Source organism: Tursiops truncatus, chromosome 2 (genome assembly GCF_011762595.2).
Source record: "Tursiops truncatus isolate mTurTru1 chromosome 2, mTurTru1.mat.Y, whole genome shotgun sequence".
NCBI classification, from domain to species: domain Eukaryota; kingdom Metazoa; phylum Chordata; class Mammalia; order Artiodactyla; family Delphinidae; genus Tursiops; species Tursiops truncatus.
In genome coordinates, this window is record NC_047035.1 from 85,771,022 (window position 1) to 85,791,752 (window position 20,731).

Below are 20,731 nucleotides of genomic sequence, written 5' to 3' on the forward strand. Positions count from 1 at the left end.
TAATAAGAGGCAATTCTCAGAAGACAAAATTTAACAGGCTAGTGAATAATTATAAGAAAAGATGCTCAACCTAGTACTAACCAATCAGGGAATTTCAGAAGGGCACAAATTTATAATTTTGATTATACCAAATATTTTCAAGTACTGATAATTTTAAGTATTGGTGAGAATGAAAGAAACAGGAACTCTTCATACACTGCTGGGAGTAGAAATTGGTGAAACTACTTTGGAGGGCAATGTGGCAGTATCTATTAAAATTTTAAATAATTATGACCCAGCCCTTTCATTTATTAGATTCCACCCTTGAGAAGTACTTGTAGGGTTGTGTAAGGGGGAACATACAAAAATGTTCTGACACATTGTTTGTAATATGGGAAAACTGGGGAACAAGGGAAAAACAACTTAAATGTCCAAAATATGATAAATAAAATATTATATATCCATACTATGGAATACTATGCAGCAGTCATAAAGAATGATGTAGAATCTACTCTAAAGGTCTATCTGTATTGACATGAAAAGATTTAAAAGACACTGAATGAAAAAGCAACCCACAGAACAAAAAAGGATGGTAAAATTTTAAAAAGCCACTAAAACACACAAAACAAGACTCATTATTATTCACGTACACATGTTTACAAATGCATAGAAAGACACCTAGAACCACAGTTATTATCACAATGGTTATCTGTGGAGAAAGATCAGGAATGCAGAGGACGGTCAAAGGAGACTTACTGTGTTATGTGAATTGTTTTCAGTGAGAACACATACACAATTTTATGTGTACAATCAATCAGGCAATAAAAATATATTATGAAAGCACTAGGGCCATTAATTAATTCTGAGTACATTTCTGCTTACATCCTCTTGTTTGAATAAATATACAGTAGTCTCTTGTTCATTACTTTCTAAATGTTATATTGTTCATAGGTAATATCAAGAGGGTTGGGACTTCTGCTTGTTGTTTAAAGTTTTGTATTAGTTTCTAGTTTTATTACTGGGATGTTGTCATCCCAGGATAGTTTACCACCATAATTTTAATCTTTAAGATATAGAGTCAGTATTCTTTGTGGTTCTTTGTTAGCATACTCAGCTTCAGGATTACAGACATATTATGTAAAGTATAATGTTTACTGTCTACTGTTATTGCAGAAGCACAATTTCCTAAAAGTATCCACAACACACATTGTTTTAAGGAGCAGTGAAAGCTTGTTTTTAAAAATAAGCATAGAAGGGATTTTCAATATTTTAAATTGGAATGCTTTTCAAAGAACCATTATTTTGCCTCCTCCCTTTTCTCACTGTATCTAAATAACAGCCCACAAAACACTACTCTCAGAAAGTTAACAGATTTCCCCAAGAGCACAGCATAGTGTCATAGTCAGAAAACGAGGTTTACTAATTCCCATTCCAATGTGCTCTCCATGACTAAAACTATAGGCGTTGCCTTCTTTCTTTTTTAGAAAAAAGGAAAAATTAACATGGACCATCTTTTTCAAGTGAAGGGTTTTTTTTCAATCTGTAATAGCAGCAGTCATTTTTACCAGAACTCATAAAAATGATGTGGAATATATGAACTGATACATAAATGTGTACCTAAAGAAGTCCGCACGTACAAGATAACAGGAGATGATTTCTATCTTTGCTGTTTCCATCGTCATGCCTTTTTGTGCATAAAGGTTCCCGACTAACTTCATTGTGCACTTGAACAGTTTATCAACATAAAATTACATCCAGTAAGAGGCTTCACTGTGCCCTTGCTAGCTTAAAAATAGTGTGATTTCTCTTACTTTGAAATATATTTTGAAAAAATATTATTTAAAGTGAATATGTAATTTTTCCTACAAGAAACTGGGTTGCTAATTTTTAGTTTTGCTTTATTTTACCTCTCTTCCTCCATAATGGAGTCTTCTTTCCCAGACATTTCTGACGTACTGTCATACATGAGTTTGTGAGTTTCAATAAAGTTCTTCTGTAAGGCGGACATCTGAGCCATGATCTTCTGGCGATGAAGCCTAGCAGCTTCAGCTTTTCTTTTTCGTTCTGCTTTTTCTTTATCATGAGTGATCTGGGTATTAAAAGACCAGAAAAATTAGGTAAGATCCATTGTGAAAATTTACATATACTGTTCAGTCAGGCAAAATTTCCTAGAGTAAACTCAGATTCAATCTGATGACTCAAAATTAACATACAGGCTCCATCACATCTTACAATTAATTGTTCCACTGGTTACTTCAATAATTTAACTTATTAAAACATTTTTTTAACTTAAAATGCCAAGTATCTTAAATATCTAATAAACTGCTTTTTATATTCAATGCAGGTATATTAAGAAACAAAATTAAATGAAATAATAATTTTGAGGGCTTCCCTGGTGGCGCAGTGGTTGAGAGTCCACCTGCCAATGCAGGGGACATGGGTTCGTGCCCCGGTCTGGGAAGATCCCACATGCCGTGGAGCGGCTGGGCCCGTGAGCCATGGCCGCTGAGCCTGCGCATCTGGAGCCTGTGCTCCGCAACAGGAGAGGCCACAGCAGTGAGAGGCCCGCGTACCACAAAAAAAAAAAATAATAATAATAATAATAATTTTGAATGATTTGTCAATCATTTAACCACTGACATTTAATCAATTTAAAGCCAACTTGATGTCTAACAGTTACTACTTAACACATTGCTAAGAATGAGAACTTTAACAACATTACTGAAATGCATTGGTGTCTTTTTATTTATTTTAACTTAAGTCCAGTGTTTTTCTTTTAGGAAAGATAGTTAATAACCACAAGTAATAATATTCTAATGATTTTGAGATTAGAATCATCAAAACCTGATTCGTTATATTATGGAAATTCATAACGTAAAGATTACTGCGTTTCATTAAATCTTAGATGCACCATAATCTTGTGTTCCACTAAGAATGCTGCTGATTAAATAATAAGAAGGCAAGGATTATAAGACATATTCCAATTTCAGACATTAAAATATTTCAAAAATTAATAAAATATGGTATTTTCAACAGCGCTGCACTGAACATCAATTTCCTCTACTTTTGTGAAATATATATATTATATTGGATAACTATGTATGTCAACTACCACTAATCCCTGTGGTACAGAAACACAATGAACAATAGTAGACATCTTATATACCTTACAATAAACAGGTTCCTTCTCACAAAAAGAAGCAGCTCCCTTATACCAGTAAAGTTCAAAGACAGAGATGAACGTCATCATCATTATAATGTTATTACCTCATCATTTTTAATAGATTCTGATCCTGATGTAGTTGCTACAATTAAACAAGATTTTTCTCTTAATCGCTTCACGGTGTCAAACATCTGTGAAAAACAGATGAAATGTTAAAAAAAGATATGGTTAGATTGATCAGGAACAGAGAAATTCACTCAACTGATTTTGTCATCATGTCTCCAAATGTCTTTGACTTAAACTTAAGCTATTTATATATATTTACACACACACACACACACACACACAGAGAGAGAGAGAGAAATACCTGCAAATACATAATAAATAGCAATCCAGCTAAGAAGAAGGTTGGGGATAGCAAAAATCAGCTGAATCAGTCTGCAGGGGTGAGCATACCTCTGCTTTTGCTATGGAAATTTTTTAAAATTTAAAATAACATTTTTAGTGCAAAGACATATAAAGACAAAGATACAATATGGAAAGTGATACCTTTTCTTCCTGATGCCAGTCCCTCTCCCCACAATCAACTAAATTAAAGATAATTAGTATTTCTTTTCAGGAAAAAAATCAGAATATATATTTCTTTATATTTACATATATTCTCATAAAAACCGATCCTACTATATACACTGTTTCCTACTTTCCTTTTTCACTTCATCATTTATCTTTAGAGGTGTTTGCAAAACAGCTTATACAGATCTATCTTACTCTTTTTTTTGTCTGAGTTTTATGGTTTTATTGACACAAATACAACGTGCACATGAGCTGTGTACTCATTTTCTTCACTGCACAACCTGGCACAAAGATTGGTGACTCTGGTGGCCAGCTGGGCTGCTCTCTCTACAATGGCTTTACAGTTCTTGGAGGAGACATTGTGAGCAGTCTCAGTAGAGTATGATTTGTTGCATAGCAGCACTTCAAGCTCCTCGATGTTGTGGACTAGGAACTTCCGGAAGCCACTGGGCAGCATGTGCTTTGTTTTCTTGTTGCTCCCATCAAGATCTGGCCCTTGAATCTTCTGAGCACCCTACTGTCAATACCTCTGGGTTTCTGCCAGTTACACTTAATTTTGAAACACTGGCCTGACTGGTGCTAGATGAACTTCTTGGTCCTCTTTTTGACAATCTTGGGCTTCATGAGGGTAGCCATGATGCCAAGTAGGAGACGGCCGCCACCTCCGCAGGCAGTGCCAAGGAAGAGCTATCTCATTCTTTTTAACAATATCAAGATTTCAGAAATAGGACAGCACATCCATAAAACTTGTAGTATTTATATTTTGAAAGAGCCTCAGTCTCATGTGGAAAAAACTCCCACAAGGAACTTAAAACAAAACTTTATATTAACCATTTGGATAAAGTATCTAATGTTTATAAGAACAGATATTTGTGATTTTTATATATTTTGACAATGGACTTTGGTATTGTAATGGAAAAATGAACTTTCAGGACCAGATCTCCAATTTATAACACCAGGTCCATAGGATATAAATGTTGGACTAATTGATGGCTCAATTGACTTTTTTAAAATTGCGGTATCATTGGTTTATAACATTATACAAGTTTCATGTGTACAATGTTGTATTTCTACATCTCTATACACTACAGCATGCACACCACCAAAAACTTAGTTTCCATCCATTATGATACAGTTGACCCCCTTAGCCCATTTCACTCTGCCCCTACTCCCTTCCCTCTGGTAATCACTACTCTGTTTTCTGTATCTATGTGCTTGATTTTGTTTGGTTTGATCTGTTCATTTATTTAATTTAATATTCTACATATGAGTAAAATCTATAGAATAGTTATCTACTTTACTTCTTTTATTTGTTTTTGTTTTATATTTTAAAATGATTATATTGGTAGGTTTAAGAAAAATAGTAAATATTCATGAAATCTACTTCAAGAGAAATCTTGATAACATCATTACCTTATAGTTACATATCAAATTATATCACACTTGTTTAAGGAGTGTCTCTGATTAAGTAATAAAAAGGACTAACTGCTTGAAGTACAAATCAGTACAAAGATCCCCAATTGATGTAACCACCCTATATTCTTTTTTTTTTTTTTTTGTGGTATGCGGGCCTCTCACTGTTGTGGCCTCTCCCGTTGCGGAGCACAGGCTCCAGACGCGCAGGCTCATCGGCCATGGCTCACGGGCCCAGCCGGGCCCAGCTGCTCCGCAGCATGTGGGATCTTCCTGGACCGGGGCACGAACCTGCGTCCCCTGCATCGGCAGGCGGACTCCCAACCACTGCGCCACCAGGGAAGCCCCACCCTATATTCTAATTATCAACATAATATCTAGCTGATAACATAAAAATATTTTCATAAATACCGTGAAAGGAAGCTCCATAACCTTGGCTTCATGTTTCCATTTGGAGGGTTTTCCATTAAAGTAACATTCCTGACCTCTCTCCCTACCCCTCATTCACTCCTCCCCAAAGGCACTGCCATCCACCCAATAGTTCAAACTCCAAATTAGGAGTCATTTTGATTTCTCTCACTTCTTCCATCTAATGTATCAGCAATTTCTATAGCTCCTACTATCACATTATACGTGAATCAGTCCAGCTTCTTGCCATCTGCTTTCTAGCTGAAGTCATGCTCATTTCTCACCAGGATTACTGCAATAATCTTCTAATGGTTACCCTGTGTTTACTCTTGTCCCTATAATCCATTTACCCCTGACCTGTAAGGTCCTATATGACCTGGCCCCGGCTGTGCCTCTGACCTTGCTGCCTACCTTTCTCTCCCTCCCCCATTATGTTCCAGTCACACTAGCCTTCTTTCTGGCCTCCTTAGAGCTTCCGCATTGCTGCTCCCTCATTCTGGAGGACTTTTCAAGATTCTTGTAAGACTGGCTCCATGTCATTCAGTTCCAGTGTTACCACCTAAAAGAGGCCTTTTCTGATTACCCATCTAAAGTTACCCCTACTCATCTACTGAATTATTCTGATAATTTTTTTGTTTATTGTCTATAGCTCAATGTTTGCAACATGATAGCAAGCACCTTATCTGTCTTTTTCGGAGCCTAGAAATGAACATGGCACATAAGCAGGTACCCAATACGTATTTACTGAATAATGAAACGAATAAATGTTAATTTATTAAAAAGAGCCCTCACTAAAACATACGGAAAATAGGATTACTAACATGAAAAATTATGAGTGATCATGAAAATCAGTAGTAAATGATTTTACAATTAGAGAATATTATGGTTTAATCTTAAAGGCAAGCAGAAGATTCTTAAATATTTAAACCAAGATAATGATCAGTTTATTTTTCAGTTTTACCTGGAGTATCCATGTAATCATGTCCTTCTGGCCTTCTAACTGGGGAATTCCCTTGAGTTTTTCTAAAAGCATTTGTATATTCTGAGCATTCATGGCTGAACTTCCCAATCCTTTTTTAAAACACAAAAAGTATATATCATGAACATATATCTTCATAATTATGTATAAATTATAATTTATAGTTAATGTTATTCACATTGATAACCAAAGTTTGCAGTCAATCCCTTAACTACATTAATTTTTCAATGGAAGAATCTACAATTACATGAAGTACTAAGTATTAAATTAAAGAACTTGAAAAACCGGAATTACTTTAGGTCTCTCTTGTACATGTTCCACTGGGGCTGCTAAGTGAAAACTACCCTTAATGATATATCTTTTGCCTTCCCTCTACTTGGCTCACTGTCTAAAAGTACTTACTGAGAACCAAAGCTCCCAAAAATATGGAAGTGGGAGCTGTCCTATCCATAAACTGAATAGGTTTATGATGTAGTCAAGAATCTAAAAAATAGTGTTTAAATAGAAAATGAGATGTTTTTGTCTTATTGATCTTATAAATCAATGTTCCTAGAATGTGCTCTGAAAAAACTGTCTTAATCATGTAGCGTTTAAGAAAAATCTAATCTAAACCTATCCTGCTCTTCCACATTGAAAATTGTGCAAAACAAACACATTATCATTCACTCAGACTTCTGCAATCATTTTAAATTCAGGAACATTAATATCTTCCATAGATGGGTAGTATAAACATTATGGTTGAGATAGCAGCAAATATTTGATAATACTGAGACAAGGAATGAAAGTAAGAAACCATCAATGCATGCAGCACCCCCAAAAGGGGGGTGAGATCATGCAGTAAAAGGACTGCCATGGGGATTAAAAAACATACCTGTGTTACTGAAAATGTTAAAAACTAAAAATGCTACGAAAAGACTTAAAACAATTTCAGAGTTTTCCGTCTTAAGGACTAACAGATTAAAATCCTGTCAGAGCTAAACTTTCTGTTACAAATTGGCAAATAGCTGAAACTGTGTTGAAAATGATACTAAAACATACTTGAGGCCTTATGGTAAAAGTCAAATGTCACTTCTTCTTCGGGAGATTTTTGAAGCTGTTGCTTTTCTTCTAGTAAGCCCAATGCCAGAATATGAAACGCCTGAAAAAGGAAAGTAGGACAAGATCTTTAAAACTGTGCTTCTTCAGGTAAATACATTTTAAATGGAGGTAAAAAAATAAGCAATCTGATGGGTAAAAAATGTGCAAAGGTTATGAACAAGCAGTTCACAGAAAAAGAAATGAAATATACACATATGAAAAATGTTCAATCTTGGGAGTTGCCTGGTGGACTAGTGGTTAGGATTCTGGGCTTCCACTGCCGTGGCCTGGGTTCAATCCCAGGTCGGGGAAGTTCCCGCAAGCCACATGGCACGGCCAAAAAAAAAAGGGTTCAAGTTCACTTAAAATTAAAGAAATGTGAGTGAAACAAGATCATCTGTTTTTCACCTATTAAAATGGCAAAAAAAAAAAAAAAGGCAAATATTTTAGAGCTTAGTAAAATACAGAGCTGGCAAAGGTGTTAGGAAGCAGGCACTCTTCACCACACTGGTAATGGGAAAGTAAATCAGTATAACATTTTTGGAGGCCAATTAGACAATATCTATCAAAAATGTAAAGGTACAGACCTAGTGCTAGGAATTCGTGTAACAGAGTCACTCACTTAAGTGTACAAAGATATTTGTACAACAATGTTCATTTTAGTGTTCTTTGTTATACAAAGACCTAAAAACAACCTAAATGTCTATTAACAGGAGATAGTTAAATGCATCATAGATGTCCATACAATGGAATACACAGCTATAAGCATGAGGTAGGCCTATATGCTCTAATGTGGAACGACTTTCAGATGATACAAACCTTTAGGTAGGGCGATGGGAGGCAGGGAGAGAAATTTTAACTTTTGATTTCAAATATATCTCTATGGGTTGAAATTTTTACTGCATTTATTTACCGCTGTTATAAAAAAAAAAAGTGAGATACACATAGAGTATGATAGCATTTAGAGCCTCCAGACCAATAACAGCCAAGGAAATTTAGTTGGCAGATGACAAATAAATATCCTATTACAGCTACCAAAGGTGACATTATTAAATAACTTATCCATAACAGTATGAAGAAAAAAATAGCTGCTTCCATTTAATGAGCTAATTCTCATAACAACTCTATGAAATAATTATATTTAAACCCATTTTAGCAATGGGGAAATTACTCTTTGCTCCTTAAATGGGAAGTGCGCTAACCCAAGTGAGGTAAATTCAAGCCTAAACCTGTCTTCAAATCTTTATTATACTGTCTCCTGATAATACAATGTGAAATAAAAATACAGAAAACTATGATACAATAATGACATGCCAATTTATTATTAGCAGGAACAGCCCTTTTTAAAATTTTTCTCTGCTTTTTTTTTAATGTAAATGATTCTCAAGAGTAATGATCCTAAAAACTTGAGAATGTGTCACAAGGAAATCTGTGCCACATCTAAGCTGTTTTCAATGACCCTTAGGTCTCAGGTGCTCTAGTTGTGGTTCTGAAGTCAGAAAGTTAGACTACCGATCTTCTCCAGACCTCCAAGAACTCTATGAAGTAGAGAAAGTATTTGAAATAGAGAAAATATTTTCGGTATACATACCATTTGGAGCATCCCTTCAGTCCACAAGTTAGAATCTGGGTCTACTGCCTGCTCAAATATGGTCCTGAGAATGTACATCATGATATCACAATTGAGAAGGTTAACTGCTTTGCTGAAAGCAGGGCAGAATTCAGGAGGAGGAGGTGGTGGTAGTGCTAAAGTGGGTAGGAGATCAATGTCAGGAGAGACAAATAGGTACAATTTTATTTGGGTTATCCTTCATGCTAAATTGCAAATGTCAGAATCATATATTACACGCAAAACAACACATGATCTTTGTTACCTTTAAAGCGCTGAAAACATCAATGTCAAGGGAAATAAGTCACTATGTAAGTCACCCAAAATAAACTCCATTTGTTATAAATTTAAAATTCTATCACCACTGATGTAGGCTATACCTTAATATGTGAGCAAGAAACAAAGGGTTCTTTGCACTTCCATTAGTTGCCCACTCTCAAAAAACAACAAAAACAAAACACTATATGCTTTGCTGATACAAAATCACAGCATATAGTCAAAATGAGTCAATTCAGTGTCTCATTTTTTACCTTCATCTTTGTTTTCCTGTTTTCTCCTTTTCTTCTGCATGTGTTCAGCCTATATATATTTAAAAAAAAAAGTCTATCTTAAAATATACCACTTGACAAGTATGAAAAAAATGGGGTACTTTGAAGCAGGCAGGAAAGATTCACAAACCTACCAAAATACTTTATATACTGAAATATGTATTCAAATGCTACCTTATTCCAGAAACAAAATGGTTGTCCTAGGGAAAGCCACTGCAAAATAGATGGGTAATAATCTTCATCACTAATTTAGTCCCCATTCTTTCAGTCAACAGTATTTACCTAGTGTCTATTATATACAGGGCATTGTACGACAAACTGGAAATTATTCATTTTATAAGGACAAAGCCAGATATTACCGTAACTAAGTGATCTAACTTAACATCAACCCTTAATGGGACAAAAAGACATTATATGTGCCTATTGATGTGATGCAATATATCATTTATGTAGTATTTTTGTCCTAAGATGTTTAATTTGAATCTACTCACAAGAATACAATCAGACATATCCAGAATATAGGATATTCTAAAAGACAACTAGCCTATACTCACAGAAATGTCAATGTTATGAAAGACAAAAAAAGGCAAAAAGATTATTCCAAATTAAAGGAGACTATAGCAACATGACAGCAAATAAAGTGCATGATCCTTGATTGAATCCTCCTACCCCTAACACAACTAAAAGAATATTTTTGGTATAATCAGGAAAATGTGAATATTTCCTACGAACTAGATAACATTATTGATTCAATTTTAATTTCTTGGGTAAGATAATGAGCTCTAATAATGAAAACCAGTATGAAACTACAGAAAAACCAGGCAATTTTCTATGGAGTTAGAAAGCATAAAGCATTTTAGGCTATTTACTGAAGAGGATAACTTTTCCTACCTTGCTATGTTGTGTTTTGGAGTAATGATAAAAGTACATATTGAAGTCTTTCAATGATTCATCTTTCAGCTCATAAACTCCATGTCCTGATACACCTGGTTTCCTAAAACGATAGAAAATACAGAGGTGAACTGCAGTGCTCTTGAAGTATAGAGTAAGACAAAATAAGAACCTAAAAGTTAATATAAAAGTCAAAATCAAGAAAAGAAATCAGCCTTATCTCATTCAACTTGCTTAAACTGAAATGAGAAATTTCATTTCAAGAGTAAAACTAAAAACCTACACTGTAAGCTCAAAGTCCTGGTAACAGCTAAGCTGTGTTTCATAATTATGAAATTTAAACAAATCTGAAGAAGTTTATTTTACACTACGTAGATCTGACCCCATACCCTACCTAAATCCCTAAGGCTTCAGAAGCTAAAAACGAAGCCTGTTCAAGATTTCCTGTTCAACTACAGCTTGCATTGTCTAAGGTCAAATATAAAATGGTAGTAAGATATCATATCTGTAGAAAATTGAATTGTAAATGAAAATATAGTGGTGAATCCTCTACAGAGAACTATAAGGAAAAGCATTAAGGCCAAAAGGAGCACACCATATTTGTTCTGCACATTAAACAGCTTTTGGTCTCTTTCAAAGTAAGTGAAATACTTTATTGAACAATATTAGAGCATAAAAAAGCTACACTCTATTTTTAAGGTTATTTGAAACTAGCAATTTATCTATAAATATATTACTATAACAGTAAAATTCACTACCAGTATCAATTTTTAATTTCAAGAATTAATCCACTTAAAACCTTATTTCCATTTTTTTGTCTCTCAAAGAATCAAAGGATTGCAAAATAATGTTTTAATCCTAGCAAAGTCTAAAATTAGAATACAATATAAAAATTTAATAGAATAAACGAAGTCATGGCTTAGAATTGATGGGAAAGAGACTATCGAAAGGTTTTTTTGCTTACTTAAGTCACCTAATATCACAAATGGACATTTCTCATTCACTTGACAAAAATACTCATTTCTTCATCATACAGGTACTAAGTGCCTACAGTGTGTCCCTTGTTCTCACCCATTCTGTCTGTACTTTGTTTTTGTCCTTGGGAGTTCAGGAAAGAACTTCAGAGCTTCTACAAAGTATCCGAAATACAAGAACAAAGATTGGTCTAACTTTCAGAATAAGCATAAATATTAAGTACTTACTTAAATGTGGCCACTTTGTTTATGACATTCTCTAAGCCAGTTTCATTATTTTCCTGTTGAAACAACATTTTTGTCATTTTTACCTTCATGTAATGACTTTATCTTCTCTTACTGTGAACTGAAATACACTTTCAATAGCATTCCTGAGTGTTTTATGAACAATAAAAAAAGATCAATTTCCAATATTTAAAAATTAGGTCGGACGACCAATTTCTTAACAGAGGTAAGATGTATGTATAAACTGCTTAAGGAAGAAATTTAATCTAAGTTTGCCCTCATATATATATACACATACAACCAGTAATTCAAAGAAATTATTATTTTCTTTATCTAGTATGTTCATCACCCACATCATTTAAGCACATGCCCATGCTGTACTAATCCCTAAAACCAAGGTAACAAAATAAATAGGATCTACGGTAAAACACATATGTAGATGTCCAAATATATTCTGGCTTCTGCAATTATAATAATTTTATTTTTTTCTGACTGGCCTGAATTTTTCCTTGAATTCGGAATTTTTTTGTTGTTTCTTTTTGGCCATGCCGTGGTCATGTGGGATCTTAGTTCCCCGACCAGGGATCGAACCCATGCCCCTGCAGTGGAAGGACGGAGTCCTAACCACCGGACCACCAGGGAAGTCCCAATAAGGAATTTTTTCTTAATGAAGTCATTTAAAATCAGGATAAGGACCTAGTCAATATACTAAAGCAAATTCATAGATTCCTATAGTGTTGCAAAAATTAAATTTAGCCTCCTTCAAAAACATACTTGAGATAAGCAGTGAAAACTTAGGGTAGACACTAAAGCTTTTTTTTTTTTTTTTTTGCAAAATACGGAATGTGTATCATTATTGGTATGTGAAATTATTTTAGGTGGCACACAGTTATATATTTTTAAATTTTTGAATATTCATTTATCTTAACATGTATTAGGAAAAAATTAATCTAGAATGTTAAACCTACTATTTCATTGTAATATTGCTTAGAAAGATGCTAAGGAAAAATGTAAGTTGATTTTAAAATGTATTAATAAGGGACTTCCCTGGTGGCACAGTGGTTAAGAATCTGCCTGTCAATGCAGGGGACGTGGGTTTAATCCCTGGTCCGGGAAGATCCCCCATGCCGCGGAGCCACTAAGCCCGTGCGTCACAGCTACTGAGCCCGTGAGCCACAACTACTGAGCCTGCACGCCACAACTACTGAAGCCCGTGTGCCTAGAGCCTGTGTTCCGCAACAAGAGAAGCCAACACAATGAGAAGGCTGCGCACTCAACGAAGAGTAGCCCCCGCTAGCTGCAACTAGAGAAAGCCCACGCACAGCAACAAAGACCCAACACAGCCAAAAATAATAATAAATAAATAAACAAACTGTATTAATAATTATAAAATTGGTAGACAGATGTGCAAATATTATGAAGGTGATATGCCAAATGGTTAAAGTTTGAGAATCAGTTAACAATGAAATTGGAAAAAGATACAGGTATGTTGGAAGAAAAATGACCAACAGTCAAAGCTTACCTCCATTCTACTTCTCTGGATAGCCTTGATAGTACAGGTAAATCTAATCTCTTTTAAGAATCATTGTTCTAATTCAAAATTAAATCTCGGAGTGAAAAATATGACTCATAATCTTTAGGATTACTGTTTCAATATCAGCAATACTGAACATAAGTATCACCTGTGTCAGCCATGAGACTGCACCCTGCAGACCTCCAGCTAGAGAAATACTAATGCAGGCTCACTCCGGGAGACATGGGAAGGCAACAAGCCTTGATTAGACTACCCAGCAGTCTAGGACAGTCCTACCTAACGTTCCTTCCCTCTTTCCTTCACCTGGAGTCAGATTTGCACCACAGTATGATGGCTCCCCCAGCCTTTCCCAGTTTCCTCACCATTTCTCTCATAGTCATTGTTCCTAATTAAATCTTAAATCTTTTGTCTTGACATCTGCTTCTCAGAAGACCCAGACTAACACACCACCCAAATAATCTCAGCATTTCAGGAAGTCCCCTTTTCCTCTGGAGAAAATTTATGTTAAAGTAAAACAAAAAAGCAAAGAGTTTCCTGCTCTAAAATGTTTTCTAAACAGTCAGAATGTCTCTAAAATGTTTCCTAATGCCCAAAAGGCCAGAATTAAAGTTTATACCACAAAAAAATTAATGGTGAGTTTTATATCTGAAAATTTCCTAAACAGATTTTCCTAAAACTTCGAGTGGCTTCCAATTAAAGAAAAAGAAAAAACTATCCCATCTTGAGGTGAATGGAGTGAAAAACAAAACTGGACTTACATTCTCAGGTAAATTTTTGGCAATGGCACTGTGTGGCATGGGTTCAATACAAAGCAAGTGAATAATTTCTCTCATTGTGACCTCTTCTTTGGTCACATTTCCCACTCCAGGGACATAACGCTCTCCTAATACAAACAATGAAAAGAAAAAGTAAAACAATTAATTGCTTTCCATTTAAATCTCTTCCCATCAAGAACACTGCATTAAATCAAATCTATGAGATAGTAACCAAAAATTATTTGGATATGTTCCTAAATCTGAACAAGAGTCTCTTTGCTAAAAGAGGAAGAAAAATGAAAGAGATCTGAAGAACACAGGCCTTCTCTTAACTTAAACACACACACACATATACATACACATACTCACACATTATAAACAAGGCCCCTTGATTAAATTAGCATGGTCTCTAACCCAGAAAACAAGGAAGATAGCATTGAATAAGTAGTGGCCATCATGGAACAATAGCTTTTCTTTCAAGATTTCCTCAATGTTGTCTCTACTTGTTATTTAAGAAAGAACAAAGTGAAAACTAAAAAACAAAATACTTAAAAATATCTCTATGGGTTAAATGACAAAATAGTAATATGTATCAGGAATGGATGGTGTTGCTAACATGCACACATAATCAGGTTTCCACTTTTCATCTCGATAAACTGCCAAATGGGGAGAGAAAATAGCTAAATTAACTACGGGAACTTCACTGGTGTCAACAGCATCTAATCCCCAATGCTTCAAGAAGGCTTAAAATATTTGACCTTATGTCACCACTGATTTTCAATACTACAACATGAGTACAAAGTCCTGTGATATCTATAAGAGGGTTATTAGAAGACAGGAATTTTTTTGCCTAAGAGATTTGATGAATTCTACAAATTAGCCAAAGAATGACATTTTGTTAATTTAATTCACTTCCAACAGACTCACTCCTCTTCAAACACTGTAATTTTCAATTGTTTTCCACCAAAACAGTACCCTCTATAAGTTTCGTGCTAGAAAGAACCTTAGAGATCATGTAGATTACTTTCACGTTTTACAAATCAAGAATTTGAGACCCTAAAAATGTAAATGGCACACTCTTGACAGTTTATAGCGAGGTCAACTCTAGATCTTCTGATTCCTAATCCAAATCTTTTGCTACTTCTTAATGTTTTCTTAATTAATATAATCAGAGATTATATTAATCTTAATATAATCAGAGATTTTACACACACACACAAACACACACACTTTTAAAAATGATGACTCCTAAAGGTAATAAACTTATACTCAGGAATGCAGCAAATATTAACTAAAAATCAAATCACATAGAAGGAAATACCCAATGTATATATATATATATACACACACATAAAATTTTTAGCACTCGACATAGTTATTTTACATTTACTTTTCTAACTAGGATAATTATATCCCAGATCTCTACAAACAAGTCCAAACAATTACAAATCAGGTATTGAAAAATGAAGATGTAACAGCTGTGTTTTTTAAAAGGTGAGTTCCTAAACGTATCAATCACATTAGTCACATTTACCTCTAATATTCTCTGCTGTATTTGGGAGGAGAACAAAATAACTTACAGTTCTTATTAATGTTCTCTCTAAAAAGTAACTCATGTTCTATTTCAAAACATGTTTTAATCTTACCCACAATATAGATGAGGACTTGAAGCATTTCTTCTATTAAGGTATTATATTGTTTAATCAAATCCTATAGAATTGTAAAAGAAAAAATTAGTTACTTAAGAATCAAAAACCTCCATAAAACATACATTTTTTTCTGGATCAGATAGTCCAACTGATCCAGTATTTTCTTTCGGACCACAGCAACAGAGAATTATGAGGTGAATAATTCCCTTTTTTGACATCAAATTCAACAAGGTTCACAATACTTGGCACGAAGTAAGAACTCAATAACAACTGTTAAATATTATTACTGTTTTTATTATCATTATTTCCCATCTAGTCTTCAGTCAACAAAAGAATTCTAATCTTTAACTTTTCCTCTATTATTGGCTTCCTTCTTATCTGGGTTGGTGAGACAGTGTCTTCAAATAGGTAACTAACAGTTATGGTGAGAGTTCCCTTCCCTAACACACCTGTTATTTAAATACTACAGTAAATGAGATATTCATTTTCACTGAGTATAAAAACATGACTAAAAATTAGCTTTGTATTTTATAGCCTATCCTTTGCTCTGTTGCAAGTGACTTCGAATTTGAAGAATAAAATAATGTAATTCATAAATTCAAAGTAGTCAAAGGTTACTTTATAAACTGGTATCAAGTATTAAAACAATGAAGATGTCACAAAACTCCAGAGACAAAATATAAACCATAAAAAATTTATTGATAACAAATACAAGTAAAGAATTAATATCTTTACTAAATAAGGAACTTTTACAAAAAACAGGAAAAGGGTGAAGGACAGGAACAGATAATTCACTACCAAAAAGGAAAAAAAAGGTCAATAATCATGAAAACATGGTCAACCTCACTGATAATTAAAGAACTGCAAATGAAAATTAAACACCATCTTTCATGTATCAGACCAACAAAGATTAAAAATATCAGTACCATTACAGATGTACATACTGCTAGAGAGAGCTTAAATTGGAGTTACTTTTCTGAGAGCAATTTGACAATACGTATTCAGAGTCATAAGAAAGAGTATACTGTATTCTTCAGCAAATCCACTTCGAAGAATTTATCGTAACAAAATAATTATGCAAGTGTTTAAACCTTGAGGTGCAGAGACATTTATATGAGCAAAAAACTTGAAAAGCCTCTTCAGCAATAGGGGACTAAAGTATAATGCATTCATATACTGCAATACTGCACAGCAATTAAAAATTATGATGTAAAAAAAAGATGAGGTTCCTGCATACTTAGTGACAAGAAAAACCCTATCACAATATTTCATTAAGCACAGGAAGCATATTACAAAAATAGTACATATAGGGCTTCCCTGATGGCGCAGTGGCTGAGAGTCCGGCTGCCGATGCAGGGGACACGGGTTCGTACCCCAGTCTGGGAAGATCCCACATGCTGCGGAGCGGCTGGGCCCGTGAGCCATGGCCGCTGAGCCTGCGCGTCCGGAGCCTGTGCTCCGCAACGGGAGAGGCCACAACAGTGAGAGGCCCGCATACCGCAAAAAAAAAAAAAAAAAAAAGTACATATAAAAGATTCAATTTTTCCTTTAAAAACAAATAAGACGGACGAGGGGAAGATGGCGGAAGAGTAAGACGCGGAGATCACCTTCCTCACAGATACACCAGAAATACATCTACACGTGGAACAACTCCTACAGAACACCTACTGAGCGCTGGCAGACCTCAGACCTCCCAAAGGCAAGAAACTCCCCACGTACCTGGGTAGGGCAAAAGAAAAAAAGAAAAAACAGAGACAAAAGAATAGGGACGGGACCTGCACCAGTGGGAGGGAGCTGTGAAGGAGGAAAGGTTTCCACACACCAGGAAGCCCCTTTGCGGGCGGAGACTGTGGGTGGCGGAGAGGGGGAGCTTCGGCGCCACGGAGGAAAGCGCAGCAACAGGGGTGCGGAGGGCAAAGCGGAGAGATTCCCACACAGAGGATCGGTGCCGACCGGCACTCAACAGCCTGAGAGGCTTGTCTGCTCACCCGCCGAGGCGGGCGGGGCTGGGAGCTGAGGCTCGGGCTTCGGTCGGAGCACCGGGAGAGGACTGGGGTTGGCAGCGTGAACACAGCCTGAAGGGGTTAGTGCACAACGGCTAGCTGGGTGGGAGTCCAGGAAAAGGTCTGGAGCTGCCGAAGAGGCAAGAGACTTTTTCTTCCCTCTTTGTTTCCTGGTGCCCGAGAAGAGGGGATTAAGAGCGCTGCTTAAAGGAGCTCCAGAGACAGGCGCGAGCCGTGGCTCAAAGCGCGGACCCCAGAGACGGGCAGGAGACGCTAAGGCTGCTGCTGCCGCCAGCAAGAAGCCTGTGTGCGAGCACAGGTCACTGTCCACACCTCCCTTCTGGGGAGCCTGTGCAGCCCGCCACTACCAGGTTCCCGGGATCCAGGGACAACTTCCCCGGGAGAACGCACGGCGAGCCTCAGGCTGGTGCAACGTCACGCCGGCCTCTGCCGCCGCAGGCTCGCCCCGCACTCCATGCCCCTCCCTCCCCCTGGCCTGAGTGAGCCGGAGACCCCGAATCAGCGGCTCCTTTAACCCCGTCCTGTCTGAGCAAAAAACAGACGCCCTTCTGCGACCTACACGCAGAGGCGGGGCCAAATCCAAAGCTGAGCCCCTGAGAGCTGTGAGAACAAAGAAGAGAAAGGGAAGTCTCTCCCAGCAGCCTCAGAAGCAGCGGATAAAAGCTCCACAATCAACTTGATGTACCCTGCATCTGTGGAATACATGAATAGACTACGAATCATCCCAAATTGAGGAGGTGGACTTTGAGAGCAAGATTTAGGATTTTTTCCCATTTTCCTCTTTTTGTGAGCGTGTATGTGTATGCTTCTCTGTGAGATTTTGTCTGTATAGCTTTGCTTCCAACATTTGTCCTAGGGTTCTATCCGTCCTTTTTTTAAAAAAATTGTTTTTTCTTAATAATTATTTTTGATTTTAATAACTTTATTTTATTTTACTTTATCTTCTTTCCTTCCTTCCTTCCTTCCTTTCCTTCCTTTCTTTCTTCCTTCTTTCCCTCCCTCCCTCCTTTAGACAACAAATCATCCCAAATTGAGGAGGTGGACTTTGAGAGCAAGATTTATGATTTTTTACCCTTTTCCTCTTTTTGTGAGTGTGTATGTGTATGCTTCTGTATGAGATTTTGTCTGTATAGCTTTGCTTCCACCATTTGTCCTAAGGTTCTGTCTGTTTTTTTTCTTAATAATTATTTTTAATTTAATAACTTTATTGTATTTTACTTTATTTTAATTTACTTTTTCTTTCTTGCTTGCTTTTTTCCTTCCTTCCCTCCTCCCACCGTCCCTCCCTCCTTCCCTCCCTCCCTCCCTCCTTTCTTTCTTTCCTTCTTTCCTTCTTTTCTTTCTTCCTTCCTTTCTTCCTTCCTTCCTTTCTTTCTTCCTACTTCTACTAATTCTTTCTCTCTACTTTTTCTCCCTTTTATTTTGAGCCATGTGGATGAAAGGCTCTTGGTGCTTCACCCAGGAGTCAGTGCTGTGGCTCTGAGGTGGGAAAGCCAACTTCAGGACACTGGTCAACAAGAGACCTCGCAGCTCCACATAATATCAAACGGCGAAAATCTCCCAGAGATCTCCATCTCAACGCCAAAACCCAGCGTCACTCAATGACCAGCAAGCTACAGTGCTGGACACCCTATGGCAAACAACTAGCAATACAGGAACACAACCCCACCCATTAACAGAGAGGCTGCCTAAAATCATAATAAGTCCACAAACACCCCAAAACACACCATAGGTGTGGACCTGCCCACCAGAGAGATAAGATCCAGCCTCACCCACCAGAACACAGGCAGTAGTCCCCTCCACCAGGAAGCCTACACAACCCACTGAACCAACCTTAGCCACTGGGGACAGACACCAAAAACAACGGGAACTATGAACCTGCAGCCTACAAAAAGGAGACAGTAAGATAAACCAAACACAGTAAGATAAGCAAAATGAGAAGAAAGAAAAACATACCACAGATGAAGGAGCAAGATAAAAACCCACCAAACCTAACAAATGAAGAGGAAATAGGCAGTCTACCTGAAAAAGAATTCAGAATAATGATACTAAAGATGATCCAAAATCTTGGAAATAGAATAGACAAAATGCAAGAAACATTTAACAAGGACCTAGAAGAACTAAAGATGAAACAAACAATGATGAACAACACAATAAATGAAATGAAAAATACTCTAGATGGGATCGATAGCAGAATAACTGAGGCAGAATAACGGATAAGTGACCTGGAAGATAAAAGTGGAAATAACTACTGCAGAGCAGAATAAAGAAAAGAGAATGAAAAGAACTGAGGACAGTCTCAGAGACCTCTGGGACAACATTAAATGCACCAACATTCGAATTATAGGGGTTCCAGAAGAAGAGAAAAAGAAAGGGACTGAGAAAATATTTGAAGAGATTATAGTTGAAAACTTCCCTAATATGGGAAAGGAAATAGTTAATCAAGTCCAGGAAGCACAGGGAGTCCCATACAGAATAAATCCAAGGAGAAATACGCCAAGACACATATTAATCAAACTGTCAAAAATTAAATACAAAGAAAGCATATTAAAAGCAGCAAGGGAAAAATAACACATAAGGGAATCCCCATAAGGTTAACAGCTGCTCTTTCAGCAGAAACTCTGCAAGCCAGAAGGGACTAGCAGGACATATTTAAAGTGATGAAGAAGAAAAACCTGCAACCAAGATTACTCTACCCAGCAAGGATCTCATTCAGATTTGATGAAGAAATTAAAACCTTTAGAGACAAGCAAAAACTGAGAGAGTTCAGCACCACCAAACCAGCTTTACAACAAATGCTAAAGGAAATTTTCTAGGCAAGAAACAGAAGAGAAGGAAAAGACCTACAATAACGAACCCAAAACAATTAAGAAAATGGGAATAGGAACATACATATCGATAATTACCTTAAATGTAAATGGACTAAATGC

General features: G+C 36.4%; 1 protein-coding gene and 1 pseudogene across 7 annotated transcripts in view; both read right to left on the bottom strand.

Annotated features, from left to right (window-relative positions):
- The window catches only part of UBR1 (ubiquitin protein ligase E3 component n-recognin 1), a 166,798-nt gene that overhangs the window by 47,661 nt on the left and 98,406 nt on the right, over window positions 1-20,731 (bottom strand). For all 7 annotated transcript variants that reach the window (XM_073800837.1, XM_019935371.3, XM_019935370.3 and 4 more), the window contains 10 exons: window positions 15,775-15,838; window positions 14,132-14,256; window positions 11,843-11,895; window positions 10,641-10,743; window positions 9,732-9,780; window positions 9,184-9,338; window positions 7,554-7,653; window positions 6,498-6,607; window positions 3,247-3,333; window positions 1,887-2,068 (listed from right to left, as the gene is read on the bottom strand). In XM_073800837.1, the coding sequence (XP_073656938.1) occupies window positions 1,887-2,068; window positions 3,247-3,333; window positions 6,498-6,607; window positions 7,554-7,653; window positions 9,184-9,338; window positions 9,732-9,780; window positions 10,641-10,743; window positions 11,843-11,895; window positions 14,132-14,256; window positions 15,775-15,838 (1,028 nt within the window). The remainder of the gene's footprint in view (window positions 1-1,886; window positions 2,069-3,246; window positions 3,334-6,497; window positions 6,608-7,553; window positions 7,654-9,183; window positions 9,339-9,731; window positions 9,781-10,640; window positions 10,744-11,842; window positions 11,896-14,131; window positions 14,257-15,774; window positions 15,839-20,731) is intronic.
- On the bottom strand, window positions 3,720-5,950 carry LOC109550021 (large ribosomal subunit protein eL32-like; annotated as a pseudogene).